Source organism: Nerophis lumbriciformis, linkage group LG10 (assembly GCF_033978685.3).
Source record: "Nerophis lumbriciformis linkage group LG10, RoL_Nlum_v2.1, whole genome shotgun sequence".
NCBI lineage: Eukaryota > Metazoa > Chordata > Actinopteri > Syngnathiformes > Syngnathidae > Nerophis > Nerophis lumbriciformis.
Window position 1 is genome coordinate 20,987,079 of NC_084557.2, and position 14,388 is coordinate 21,001,466.

The window sequence follows — 14,388 nt, forward strand, 5'->3', positions numbered from 1 at the left end:
CAGATATTTAAAATTAAAAAAAATCCTTAAATGATTACATTTCTATTGTGCAACTTATTGTCTTGTAATTAATGTACATCAGAGCTATACAAATTGTTGTATTTTTTGTATTTAGTGTATTAGATTCAGCAACTAGTGTTTGGATCCCACTGTACGCAATATCTGAAGAGCATGGAAAAAAGCATTTCACTGTGGTGTATTCTGCATGTGACGAATAAAACCCTTGAACCTTGAACCTTGAACCTATTGGCAATTATAATTAGACAAAACACACAGGATGGTGGTGTTACATATTTGGATAGTTTCTTACTATTGGCTCTGATTTAAATCATTCGGGTTTTGCCCTTAAAGCCCTTCTGTGTCCAAAGACTCATTTCCTGAATTTGTAAACAATAGCAAAAATGCATGCATTATCCCGATATAACGATAGTAATAAAAGCTCTATCGATGGTCATATTTTTATATCGTAAATCTTCTGAATAGCGCAATACTAATACGTATACAATGAATCAGTTACAGATTGTTTCATTCGTTCGTGTGTCTTTTCAGATTATTGCCATGAAAGATGGCACCATCCAGACCGAAGGGACTCTGAAGGACATCCAGAACTGTGAACCTGAGCTCTTTGAGCAGTGGAAAACGCTGATGCACAGACAGGACCAAGAGTTTGAGACGGTAAGTAATGAGCAGCACCATCCAGTGCTATTTAATTCCTTATTGCTTTGAACCACTGTTGCTATTTTTGGCGTGTGATTATTTGTTTGTTTGTTTTGTTTCATTCATTTAAGGTCAAACAAAAAACAATTAACATTATATTTAAAATAAATAATGAACGAAAAGAAGCAGAAAGAAGTCAAACTTATATCTGACCCTATTCATACAGTTACAGTTGTTGTTCAACTCAGAAAACTAGCAATATATATTCGTAACATACATATTTCATAATATACAACAAAATAACTAAACATGGACACAATAATTTACTCCAAATCACATCCTTTCATCATCATGATTTTTTTTTTCATTTCACTGTCAAAATTGTTCCACAAAGTAACACCTTTGATTGAAATGCTTCATTCCTTTATCCCTGTTCTAAACCTCGATTTAGTAAAGAGCTCAATTCCTTTTTTGATTGTAACTACTTTCTTGTTTAACAAATCTGTTTTGATTGTTTTGTTGTGATATTTAGGATATTACACTCTACCAATACTTTAAATTTCAGTAAGTTTAACTGTTTGAATATCATGCTTATCCACTTATGATTCCTACGGCTCTTTTCTGCAGAAGGAAGGTTGGATTTAAATATGTTTTACAGGCACTACCCCACACTTCTACACAGTATGTTAGTTATGGAACAATCAGTGAGTTATACAAAATATACAATGCTTTTAGATTAAGAAATTCCTTCCCTTTGTGTAAAATAGAAATAGTTTTAGATACATTAGCCTTTGTATTATTATGTGATTTCCATGACAAACGTTCATCAATTGTAACACCAAAAAATGATCTTCTTTGTTCTTTGAATCTCAGCTCCTTTGATATATATAATGAGGCATCCACACTTTTCCTACTACTACAAAAATAAATCAATTTTCAACCACCTCTAACACATCCTTAATATTTTGTCCTTAATAAAATAGGGTCGGGTCGTCCGCAAATAAAATACACTTAGACGTTTGGAAATCATGGAAATATCATAGAGGTCCAAGGATTGATCCTTGTGGAACTCCACGACTACAATTATGTAAGGCAAACTTACACAAACTGTTTTCTGTACTTCAGGTAACTTTTAAACCACTCATGAGCCATTCCTCTTATTCCATATTTATACAATTTGTCCAATAATATTACATGATCAAGCATATCAAACGCTTTTTCAAGATCTACAAAAATACATACTAAGAATTGTTTTTTAACTACTGCCGTTGAAATTTCTTCCATCACATCAATTATTGCTGTTGCAGTTGAGTTATTGGGACGGAACCCATATTGACTATTGCTTAAAAAAATTATACTTATTAATAACTTTAAAGAAATACTTAATGGGGAACTGCACTTTTTTGTGAATTTTACTTATCGTTCATTAAATTAAATTAAAGTCCCCTTACAATGGGGCAAATAGGAGGCTCTCTATTCCGCCTATAATACCCAATAAAAAAAACTTCCAAAAACTGCCAATATTACACCATTTACATTTTGTGACTTGAATATTAACAAAGTATTAGTGATATTATTATAAGCGCCAACGCGGACAGGCTATTTTTTGCGGCACCGTGATCACAAGCTTGATAGTAGAAGGACGAGTACGTATTCCGACAAGTTGGTACACTTTGACAGACAATTTAGAACCGCAAATGGCGAGAATGACACAAAAAGACGCTTGGTTCCGCCCCCTTTTCTTAGTGAGGATTATGAGTCATTCTTCATCTGGAATATCGGGAATATAACAAGATTCTATCAGTCGACATTCTAATGACAGCAGACATTGTACAGTAAGTGATGTTTTATTACATTTGTTGGCTCTCATGAAGTTTGCAGTAAGTAATAATCAGTGATGTTATTAAAAAAAAGAAAAAACATTGTGGTTTGTATTTTTAAATTAAAGCGCTGTGTATGCTTAACATGATCAAAATACATAAATATTAAATGTTATTATAAATGTGCCTGTTACTACATTACATATATACTTACAGTGTGCATATAAAACCTTAACGGAGGTGTTTGGATTTGTTTTAATGGCTTTATTGGCAGAGTAGATCAGGCTCCCATAGGCTCCATTGGAAGCAGACTTTTGATCGCATGTATTTACTATTTAGAATGCATAAAATAAAAAATAAGAAAATAAATAAAATAAAATAAAAATAAAATATATATATATATATATATATATATATATATATATATATATATATATATATATATATATATATATATATTAGGGGTGTGGGAAAAAATCAATTCGAATTCAAATCGCCATTCTCACGTTGTACGATTCAGTATCGATTCTCATTTTTCAAAAATCGATTTTATTTTATTTTTTATTTTTTTTAATTAATCATTCCAACAAAACAATACACAGAAATACCATAACAATGCAATCCAATTCCAAAACCAAACCCGACCCAGAAACACTCAGAACAGCAATTGAGAGAAGACACAAACACGTCAATCCAAAAGTAGTGAAACAAAAATGAATATTATCAACAACAGTATAAATATTAGTAACAATTTCAACATAGCAGTGATTAAAAATCCCTCCTTGACATTATCATTAGACATTTATAAAAAAGAAAAAAAAAAAAATTAACAATAGTGTCACAGTGGCTTACACTTGCATCGCATCTCATAAGCTTGACAACACACTGTGTCCAATGTTTTCACAAAGATAAAATAAGTCATATTTTTGGTTCATTTAATAGTTAAAACAAATTGACATTATTGCAATCAGTTGATAAAACATTGTCCTTTACAATTCTAATAGGTTTTTACAAAAATCTACTACTCTGCTTGCCTGTCTGCAGACTGGGGTAGATCCTGCTGACATCCTATTTATTGAATGAATAGAGAATTGTTTTGAATCGGAAAAATATCGTTTTTGAATCGAGAATCGCGTTGAATCAAAATAATCGATTTATAATCGAATTGTGACCCCAAGAATCGATATTGAATCGAATCGTGGGACACCCAAAGATTTGCAGCTCTAATATATATATATATATATATATATATATATATATATATATATATATATATATATATATATATATATATATATATATATATATCCATAGTCATGTCTTTCATACTGTTTGTGAACAATAGGCAAAATTCCAAAAAAGTGCAGTTCCCTTTTAACCATCTAGTGCTTTGTTTACAGAACCTGAGCTTGTTGTTTGAAAATTGCGTCATCACATTTTTAAGACATTCCTATTTTTCAGGAGACCGTAGCATCTGGTATGACAGATATGGAAAGGAAAAATCTGCGGAGAGCTATGTACTCCAGAGAGGCTGCTAAGACTGAGGAGGACGAGGAAGGTGAGAGGTCAAAATACTGCCAGGCCATTGGGGAGTATTCTGTCATGTACAAATATTAATGCATTTAGTCCTTAACTTCATTAAAAGGTACCGTAATTTCCGGGCTATAGAGCACACCTAAATTTAAGCCGCACTCAATTTTTGGACTAATCTTACTTTGTACATATATCGGCCGCACAGGTCTAAAAGACACAGGTGAACACATTGAAACATAAAATTTTTACACAGGCGCTTGTGTTCATTCCCAAATTTAACAAAAGACAGTTCAGGTAACAGGACATATCGCCTACCGGAGAGGTAATCCTTCTCCTCCTCCTGCGTGCTATAACTACAAAGTCGCCTTTTTCGGTATCGGAGTTGAGGTAACTCGGGATTGCGTTTTCACTTTCGTCTTGAGGCAGGTCGCGTCTGGGTTTGTCCTGTCTTCTTTGGCAGTAGTTGTGGTCGATTTCCGTTACCTTATTGAATGACCGGGCCGACCGTCTTTAGCTGACGTGCTGTGTCTTGTTCATTTCTTGGTGTCTTTTCCATAATGAGGGTGAGTCCACAACACACTAAATGGCCTACTGAAGGACTGTGTGAGTGTGTTTGATTTAATACCTTAGATAAAATAATTATTTACCATTTCATTGGTCCACTGTGACCTGTTCGGCAATCTTTTAGTCCTGAAATTACGGTATACCTGTATGTAGTTCTCATAGTTTTGGGAAGTCCTCCACGTCACAGTTTTATACTGTTTCACTTCATCCTGAAAGTAATGCACAAGCATTTGGAAGGCTTTTCCAGCTTATATTTATCTGCAAATTTTCAATGTTGCTGCTAGTTGAACCACTAGACATACACGTTCTGCATCACATTCTTTTCTACTGTGATGTACTATACCCCACTGTCTTTGACACTACTATACTCTCACCATACTCTTCCCGACTTGCCTCCACACTTCGTCACCAATAAGACACACTATTCCACAACCTTTGGTGTTTATCGTACACAACTTCTTGCCTCGTGTTGCTATTGAACCTGCTCTCTAATCCAAATTTCTGTGTGTCTTTGTTGTTTATTTGTGATAGTGTTTTTCCAAGTGTAGCGGCATTACACTTTATCTGTGTTTTTGTTGTTTCTCGCGTGCTGGTGACACCCCCTGGACTTTCGCCATGGCTCCAGCACCAGGTTTTACTCTCATGTTCGATCAAACAGGTGTGACCAGAAAGCATGCTTTGTCAAAGCAAACAAACCCTGAAAAAAAGACAAGAAAGCAATTGTGTGGCTTTCTGACGCTGCTCGAAAATCCTGTCTTTGTATGCTTCTCCCTTCATATTAGAATCATCTATATTTTCATTCTTATTTTGACATTGTTATGTCTTGCCTTCCAAACACTCACCTGCTTGAAGAAGGATAAAACCAATCCTGCTTCTCATCAACGCTCCACACAGCCTTTTGCTCCAACCTGCTGCATGATATGTGGAAATATGCTGTACAGTATTTACAGCAGGTGTCAATACTCGCTCCTCACCCCCACTTGGTGTTCCGTGTGTACGGTTGTTCCCGCTAAATACTGCTTTCATAGGGCTGGGCCTGCAGTAGCACATTTAGAAGGGCACATTGCAGACACCCGCCAAGATTTCATACCTAAAACCATTACTGTACACCTATCTAGTTGAATCTATCACCTAGTAACTCTTTTACTACCCGTTTGTAAAGTTAAGTGATTTGTTCGATTGTTTATCACTATTATCACTACACATTAAAAGGTATCACTATAAAATTAATAAGACAGAACAACCCGCTTATGTCGACTACCTGCCTATTAAGACCATCTCATCAAGTCCTGATTGTGTGCAGAGTTTCCCACAGGCCTGCAATCTATTTGTGGCAGTGGTCAGGGCTAAGGGGTGGCCCTGGGGTTGAGGGGCTTTTGCCTCCCCGGCTCCCCAACTTCAACACACCAATTCCTAGCCCGCCTGAAAATACAGTTAAAAAAAAAAAAAAATCATAATTTGCAGAACAGCAACAATGCAAAAATATCACCCATTTTAAAAATTATTTTGTTCATGAATAGATCTCCTTCGCGACAGGCGCATGCAGGTCTATGCGAGTGTAATTGAAGTCAAGTAAAGTTCCGGTAACTCAATAATAGTACGCTGGTCTCTCACACTGTTTGAGACCCACTCGGAGCAGTAGGAAAAAACAATGCAACAGAGAGAGAGAGAGTACATAATCGCTAGACAAAGCTGAGCTGTTTATGATTAACAGCTATGAACATCAACCATTGCCTTCCGCCGTCAAAATCAGGGTCCCCTGATTGGTTGGGGCCCCTGGACTTCAGCCCAGGCAAGCCCGTACATTAAGGCATCCTTGGCAGCCTTGGTTGGGTATTAAAACTCTGTTCCTCGGAGAGAACACAATAAATAACAGAAGAAATGAACAAATTAAAAAGACGGTTTGACAAAAAAAGACTATCTTTGACTCTCAATAAAACTAGAATAATGATATTCGATAACAGTAGAAGAGAAAGTCAAACACAAATACACATAGACAAAGTAGAAATAGAAAAAGTTAAAAAAAAAAAAAAATGTTTGTAGTGGATGAAAAAATAACCTTGAAATCTCATGTAAAAGTATACGACATAAGGTGGCAAGAAATATTTCAATAATGAATATAGCAAATTATGTGACCAAAAATTACTTCTACTTAAGTAAAGTTGGGAGAAGGTAATGGTCTAATTTGGCACTTGGTACTGCTTGGCACTCAGCATCAAGGGTTGGAATTGGGGGTTAAATCACCAAAATGATTCCTGAGCGCGGCCACCGCTGCTGCTCACTGCTCCCCTCACTTCCCAGGGGGTTGAACAAGGGGATGGGTCAAATGCAGAGGGTAATTTCACCACACCTAGTGTGTGTGTGACTATCAGTGGTACTTTAACTTTAACTTTTAACTTTAATTTTCGATTATGTATTCGTAAAAAGTGAGTAAAAACATGAAAAGGAAATGTCAGTGTCGCCTGAGTGTACATGTTGATGGGGGAGGGGGCCCATAGAAACACTGTACTTTCATGTCAGTCTCTAAAAGTCTTGTCACCAGATTTGCTAGCCACTTCTTTGGAAATTAGTATCTATAGAGGTTTGATTAGTCGCTATATAAAATGAGTGACTAAGGGCCCTATTCTCCCTTGTGCTTAAGTGAAAAATCAGCGTTTTCGCGGGTCATTCAAAAGCAATAAAAGTAATTAAATGGATTTTGTGAAAATTAAGGCCTTAAATCGCATTTGATGTATACATTTTTCATGCCTCTGAACAATTGTAGGCCTGGGCAGATAGTCAATTAACCAGACGATAAATGAAAATGAACTCAATAACTTTGCCTTGATCGATAAACTGCGATGTCCTTGTGTTTCTTTTCTTCGTCTCATGCTTTCAAACTGGCTACAGAGGTGTCACTCTGTGCATGGCTGTTTATTCAACAGTGGAATTTATGTGAACCAAGTGAGCGTCTTGTCAGTCATCCACAATCTTTGTTTTCGGTATGCGGAGACATGACCTACTTGCAATTCTTTTCCACATGTTGTCCTGTGTGCAAGGCTGTAAAATATTGAGGTCAAATATTGGCAGTCCAAGAGGGGCTTTGAAAAGCTGAAATCATGGGTATCCCAGCACCATATAGATGATATTACCTTGAGCAACACAATGAACAATCCACTTTATTAATTACTTTGCTGAAGTTTAGCGTATTATGTGAAACACTGCTTTTCTTCTTATTACTAAACAGTGCCCACTTAAGTTGACGTCTGTAAACGTTGTCAACATACTTTTTGAGACTCAGAGGGGTATTTTCTAAGGAAACGGTCCTGTTTATGCCGACATTTGTTGTAGTATTGTCTTATAGCGAAGCAGCGTGAAATAATAGTATACTTACGCAGCATTGAAACAAAGTGACTTCCTGTTCAGTGCAAATTAGGAAGTGGTCAAGACAGACAATGAAATGATCGCAGCAGCAGTAGATAAATATATAACAATATCATAAAATCTGAATAAACGTTTACAAATAAAGAAAAAAGCCAGAGTATGGTCTAGTTTTGGCTATTTCAACAACCTCCTATGTTGATGTCAATTAGGCCAGCGTTTTTCAACCACTGTGCCCGCGGCACATTAGTGTGAGATATTGTCTGGTGTGCCGTGGGAGATTATGTAATTTCACCTAATTGGGTTAAAAAAAAATTTTTTGCAAACCAGTAATTATAATCTGCAAATAATGTGCCGTTGTTGAGTGTCTGTGTTGTCTACAGCTCGGCAGAGTAACCGTGTAATACTCTTCCATATCAGTAGGTGGCAGCAGGTGGCTAATTGCTTTGTAGATGTCGGGAACATGGTTTGTCGTGATCACAATATGCGGGAGGCAGCGTGCAGGTAAAGAGGTATCTAACGCTTAAACCAAAAATTAACAAAAGGCGAGGGCCGCTAAGAAAAGGCATTGAAGCTTAGGGATGGCTATGCAAAACGATACTAAAACTGAACTGGCTGCAAAGTAAACAAAAACAGAATGCTGGACGACAGCAAAGACTTACAGCGCGTGGAGCAGACGGCGTCCACAAAGTACATCCGTACATGACATGACAATCAACAATGTCCCCACAAAGAAGGATAGCGTCCGCACAATTTAAATAGTCTTGATTGCGAAAACAAAGCAGGTGTGGGGAATAGCGTTCAAGGAAGACATGAAACTGCTACAGGAAAATCCCAACAAAACTGGAAAGGCCACCAAAATAGGAGCTCAAGACAAGAACTAAAACACGACACACAGAAAAACACCAAAAAAACCTCAAAATAAGTCACGGCGTGATGTGACAGGTCGTGACAGTAGACCTACTTTGAGACAAGAGCTATAGAGATGCATGGTTGGTTATGGTTTGAATTCATATCCAACAATAGCGAGAACGACTTTTTATTGTCAATATCGGCTGCTAAGTTTAATTTTTTTATGTTTTTTGCTGGTGGTGTGCCTTGGGATTTTTTCAATGAAGAAAATGTGCCTTGGCTCAGAAAAGGTTGAAAAAACACTGACTTAGGCAGTCCAAGGGGCGTCGACATAAACGGGTTCCATTGTAGTGAATTTGATCGTTCATTAAAAATTCAAAGCAATCTAAATGAAAAGATTAACATATTTTGCTTTTGCCACTATTCTACCTTGTATGTGATGAAAACTGAACAAACACCAATCCCCTTGGCAGAGGAAGATATAAATACTTTACTGTGTTGTCATCCTTTGTATGTTATTTTGGTGAGAGCATTTATTGAAGTGACAGAACAATGAGGAGAATGTGTTGGAAATAGAAAGGAGTATAAAAACAAGTTCGTGCAAGGTAAGAGAGAAGTGTGTCACATGTGGCACGTTTTGCAAGTGACGATCCCTCGTTTGTCTCCAGAAGAATCCCTGGAGAGTGACGATGACGACAGCTTGTCGCAGGTAATGCGTCAACGAGCCACCATTCCCTGGCACTCCTGCGGCACCTACCTGTCCTCGGCCGGCCTCCTCCTTCTCACGCTGCTCCTCCTGTCACAGCTCCTAAAACATTCCTTCATGGTGTCCATTGACTACTGGCTGGCACATTGGACGTCACACGTCATCACGGCCAAGTCGGACGCCACAGCACGCAACTGTACGCTTGTTCAGGTGGGGAACTCTGACTCAATGACGATGAGGATTTTTCTGCTGACATATCAAGATTATATTGCAGGGCTGCAGCTATCGATTATTTTAGTTAGCAAGTCATCTCTAGTTTAATTTGTTTGATTAATTGAGTAATCAAATAAAACACACTTTATAGCTTGAGAGCCTACCCAGTGGCCCTAGTGGTTAGAGTGTCCACCCTGAGATCGGTAGGTTGTGAGTTCAAACCCCGGCCGAGTCATACCAAAGACTATAAAAATGGGACCATTACCTCCCTGCTTGCCACTCAGCATCAAGGGTTGGAATTGGGGGTTAAATCACCAAAAATTATTCCCGGGCGCGGCACCGCTGCTGCCCACTGCTCCCCTCACCTCCCAGAGGGTGAACAAGGGGATGGGTCAAATGCAGAGGACAAATTTCGCCACACCGTGTGTTTGTGTGACAATCATTGGTACTTTAACTTTAACTTCAATGTGTCTTTTACGGAAAATAGTTTAAATAAATAAGGATTCTCTTGAGGCGCCTTTTTCTTACATATGCACACAAAATTGAAATTGCGCTTTTAACATGAGAGCATCACTATACAGTATATTGTTTTTTAAGTTAAAAAGTAAAACACATAAAATAATAATAAATAAAGAGCCAAACTACACAAAAGGCTCTTTGATAAAGTGATAATTGTAAAAATATATATATATATTATAGTATATAATAACAATAAGAGTAAATTAATAAACAGCATACACATATTTTAAATTGCGTGACACCGTATTCTCCAATTCAATACACACACACTTAAATAGAATTAATTGGAGGAATGGTGTTTGATTTTTAGACAACTTGTTAGCATTAACATGCAAACTATAGATGATGTCATGTACTCAAATGTGTTTGAACAAAACATTTGTTATGCATGTCAAACATAAAAGATGGCGCTAGCTGCCAAAATGGACCTTTATTTTGTTTCTGTAAATACTTTCTGGTAATGTGCTACGTCAATAATGTAGTGCTAATGGAAAATGACAGTGCTCACATTTCACCGTCGGTCTTTTTTATTTTAAACCTTTGACAGCTTCTCCCGTTTTCTTTGGGTTCTTTCTTGGCACGTGTACCCTTCACATTTTAGTCAATAGGGTACCAATTCCCGGGGCCGGGAAGTAGTACTCAACGGTACCGATTTTCAGATGTGTTGATAAATGTTGATTGTTTAAAAAAACAAAACTCAATTTTTTACTAAACATTTAACACTAAACTGTGCTGTGCAGTTATCTTGTTTTCTTATACTTCAGAGGCTCATTTGCAAGTATTTGACTGTACTATATTATATAGTATACATACATAATAGTGTTATGTAGACTTTGAATGCAGTTGCAATTTCAAGACATTAGATGGCAGTAATGAATTGACTCCGGCGTGTTATCTTCGCCAGGAAGTAATATTTGCCGTTAAGTTGAATGTGCCAGTCTTTTATTTTGTTGGGCCCTGCAAAGTGTTTATACTGTAAGTATTGTACTTCTTACACACCAGCTGTTTGATTGTAACGTGCATCTTAGTTGTAGTTTTCAATACCAAATTTAAAATCGCTAATGCTAATCAGTAGCATGTATGCGGCAAATCCAATGTAACTTAGCATCGAGCTAGCACATTTTGAACAGTGAAGCCTTACTGTACTTTTGAGCGCCGCCTTCTTGCTTTGTTGGCATGGAAAATTGTAACATTACTTAGAAGCAGTCCGACTGAGTCCGCTCTGAGTGCTTCTTGAGTGCTTTTTTCTAAGTGCTTGCTACGTCTACAACCGTGACATCACGTGCAACAAACGTATTGAAATTAGGCACTGTTTGATTTTACGTGAATTGGTACCCGGTGGTACCGCCAGACTCTTTCCCTCTCGTTATTGTTATTCTTTGAGCCATTTTTCACAATTTTTACCTGTTTTGGCGCCACAAGCTCATGCAGGCCACGCACATTTTGCCGAAACAATGTCTGCTTAAGTTTCTTATATGCATTCTGGTTTTCATACATTTTTATTAATTAAACTCAAATTAATAATCAAAGCAATAAAATACTGACCAAGTTTTGTACTAATCGAATTAATTGATTAATCGCTGCAGGCCTACTAGGGTTTGTGTACATGAATTTGTTTCTGTTTGATTTGCCTGCTATTTATGTATTTTAGAAGTCTAAGCCAAATTACACAACGGCTTTCCCGCTAATCTACTGTGACTCACACTTTAGCTGCACTGACCTAAAACACGAGCGCTGGCTGCCAGCTCCAGATGGATCGTTCCTAAACAAACCATGAAGCTGCAGCAGTCTCTTCATTAGCGTAGCAGAAAAACTCTAATGAATAATACAGTAGAGGAGTTAGTGATACTTGCAGTGTTGACACTTATGGAGCAGGCAAATGCAAAAACATGTTAATGGACTCTGAGGCTCAGTAGTCTAAAACATAACTCAATACGACTCATTGCATGAGTGCAAAAGGTCATCTGTTTTTATCCCGTGTGGAACTTCTAGCAGGCAAGCCATTGAGAGAAAGCAGAGTATTAGTTTCACTGAAGTGGGGAAAAAAAGAGTGAGGTTAGCTCTCATCTCAACCTGATAACAAGTTATCAGGTTGGTTCCAGGTCAACTGAAATATATATGGGGCGGTATTGCTCGGTTGGTAGAGCGGCCGTGCCTGCAACTTGAGGGTTGCAGGTTCGATCCCCGCTTCCGCCATCCTAGTCACTGCCGTTGTGTCCTTGGGCAAGACACTTTACCCACCTGCTCCCAGTGCCACCCACACTGGTTTAAATGTAACTTAGATATTGGGTTTCACAATGTAAAACGCTTTGAGTCACTTGAGAAAAAGCGCTATATAAATATAATTCACTTCACTTCATATATATATATATATATATATATATATATATATATATATATATATATATATATATATATATATATATATATATATATATATATATGTATGTATGTATATGCAGCAGCTAAACATAGCAGCTGACACTTTGTCCTCCTCCCTATTTTGTGTCCCACACAAGCACACTTCTTTTCACTTCAAAGGACACTTTGCTAAGCTTCAATGAACTTTCTACCTAAAGTATCTAATCTGCACCTGGACCGCAAGTTCTTTTGTCAAACACAATCCCTGCCTCATTTTTTTGTGGTGTTGTACAGCTTTCCCTCTGTCACACACATACACACACACACACACAGACACACACACACACACACACACACACACACACACACACACACACACACACACACACACACACACACTTTACTAAAAACAGGATTAACGCAAGGCTACTGTGGATTAATGCAGTAGTTGGTAGTTTTCAACTGTGATGCAAGTCGACTGGCAAGTCCATAAGTGACATTTAAAGTTTTGATTTTTCGCAATTTATTGATCCCAGTAATATTAGATGCAAAAAACTAATTTGCATATTGATTAAAATGTCTCACTGAGCTCTATTGTGTGGATGGTTTTTGCTTTACTGATGCTAAACTGTTGCTTCATACAAAGGTCAGGATGGCCCCAGTCATAGGTCACAGTCTCCTCTGGAGGCATGGCATCAAATCCTACTTCTGTCAGCGAAAATATTTCTATGTATATATTATGTTTTACTCCTTATATATTTGGGGATTTATGGCATATTAACATGGCATTTCAGCCTCGACATAATTCCATATTTTAGTAAAAGTTTGTACACTTTGAACACAATATAAAGCGCTATACAGTACTGTATATTAAACATAAAAAGGGGGTGATGGTTCACCTTTGTATTTAATGACAAAGTCAAAACAACAACAAGCTGAACCGTCCTCATTTGTGCACATATACACTGTCACTAGCCCTGTGGTGCAGTCACAATTGGAAATCACACAACTCTTTAACTTTTTTAGGAATAAAAGATAAAATCCACTTTGCCTTGTTGTTGAATCTTCTTGGCGTGCAGCGAAAGGGAAGGGAAGAGGGAGGAGGCAGTGTTGACAACGCTGTGGATACATCTTGAGTGTTTCAAACCACTTATTGCGTGTCCATTTCTTTCTCGGGGTTAATAATTAGCTAGCAAAACTAGAAACTTGTTTTTCTTAAAAGGCTAAAAAAAGCACTTAAGAAGCACACAGAGTAGCACTTTGCACAGTAGTTAAGTCGTGTAACACCGAGCTGACAAACATTGAGCACCGGAGATCGATCGGCCCGCCCACAATGGCTGTGCTGACGGGCACAAAATGGCTGCCATGTGAGGCACACAGTGAATGGATGAACGTTTATTAAACGGATAAACGATTTGTACACCAAAACATATTTTTATTTAGCCTGTGGGTTGTAAATTGAAAAATGTCTATAATGAGGGGTTCATAAGTTGAGGTTCCACTCTACCTGGCGCACTTCCCATTCTCTGGCATCATTAGAACAGGCTCATTTCCATGCACAAGCCCAGTCTGATGCTATCGCGCCTTGTAAGTTCTTAATGACAATCAACACATTTCCATATAGAAATTTAAATTGAAAGTATAGTTACATTTGCGTGCGTAGGGCCGCCATTCCATATACGCAGATCATGTCCTGCATGTAACATGCAAATTAATATGAAATTTTACAGCTAACTTATTTCTAATTCCTGCTCTGTCACCGTCACTGATAGGAATATAATACCAAGTTTGCCTTGACATTGT

The 14,388-nt window shown here is 37.5% G+C and overlaps 1 protein-coding gene across 10 annotated transcripts in view; it reads left to right on the top strand.

Annotated features, from left to right (window-relative positions):
- Positions 1-14,388, top strand: part of abcc8 (ATP-binding cassette, sub-family C (CFTR/MRP), member 8) — a 119,587-nt gene that overhangs the window by 86,126 nt on the left and 19,073 nt on the right. For 3 of the 10 annotated variants that reach the window (XM_072913923.1, XM_072913926.1, XM_072913925.1), the window contains 4 exons: positions 550-675; positions 3,939-4,034; positions 5,166-5,232; positions 9,455-9,702. In XM_072913923.1, the coding sequence (XP_072770024.1) occupies positions 550-675; positions 3,939-4,034; positions 5,166-5,232; positions 9,455-9,702 (537 nt within the window). Of the gene's footprint in view, positions 1-549; positions 676-3,938; positions 4,036-5,165; positions 5,233-9,454; positions 9,703-14,388 lie in introns of all 10 variants that reach the window. The other 7 variants (XM_061970042.2, XM_061970044.2, XM_072913928.1 and 4 more) reach the window with 6 other exon arrangements.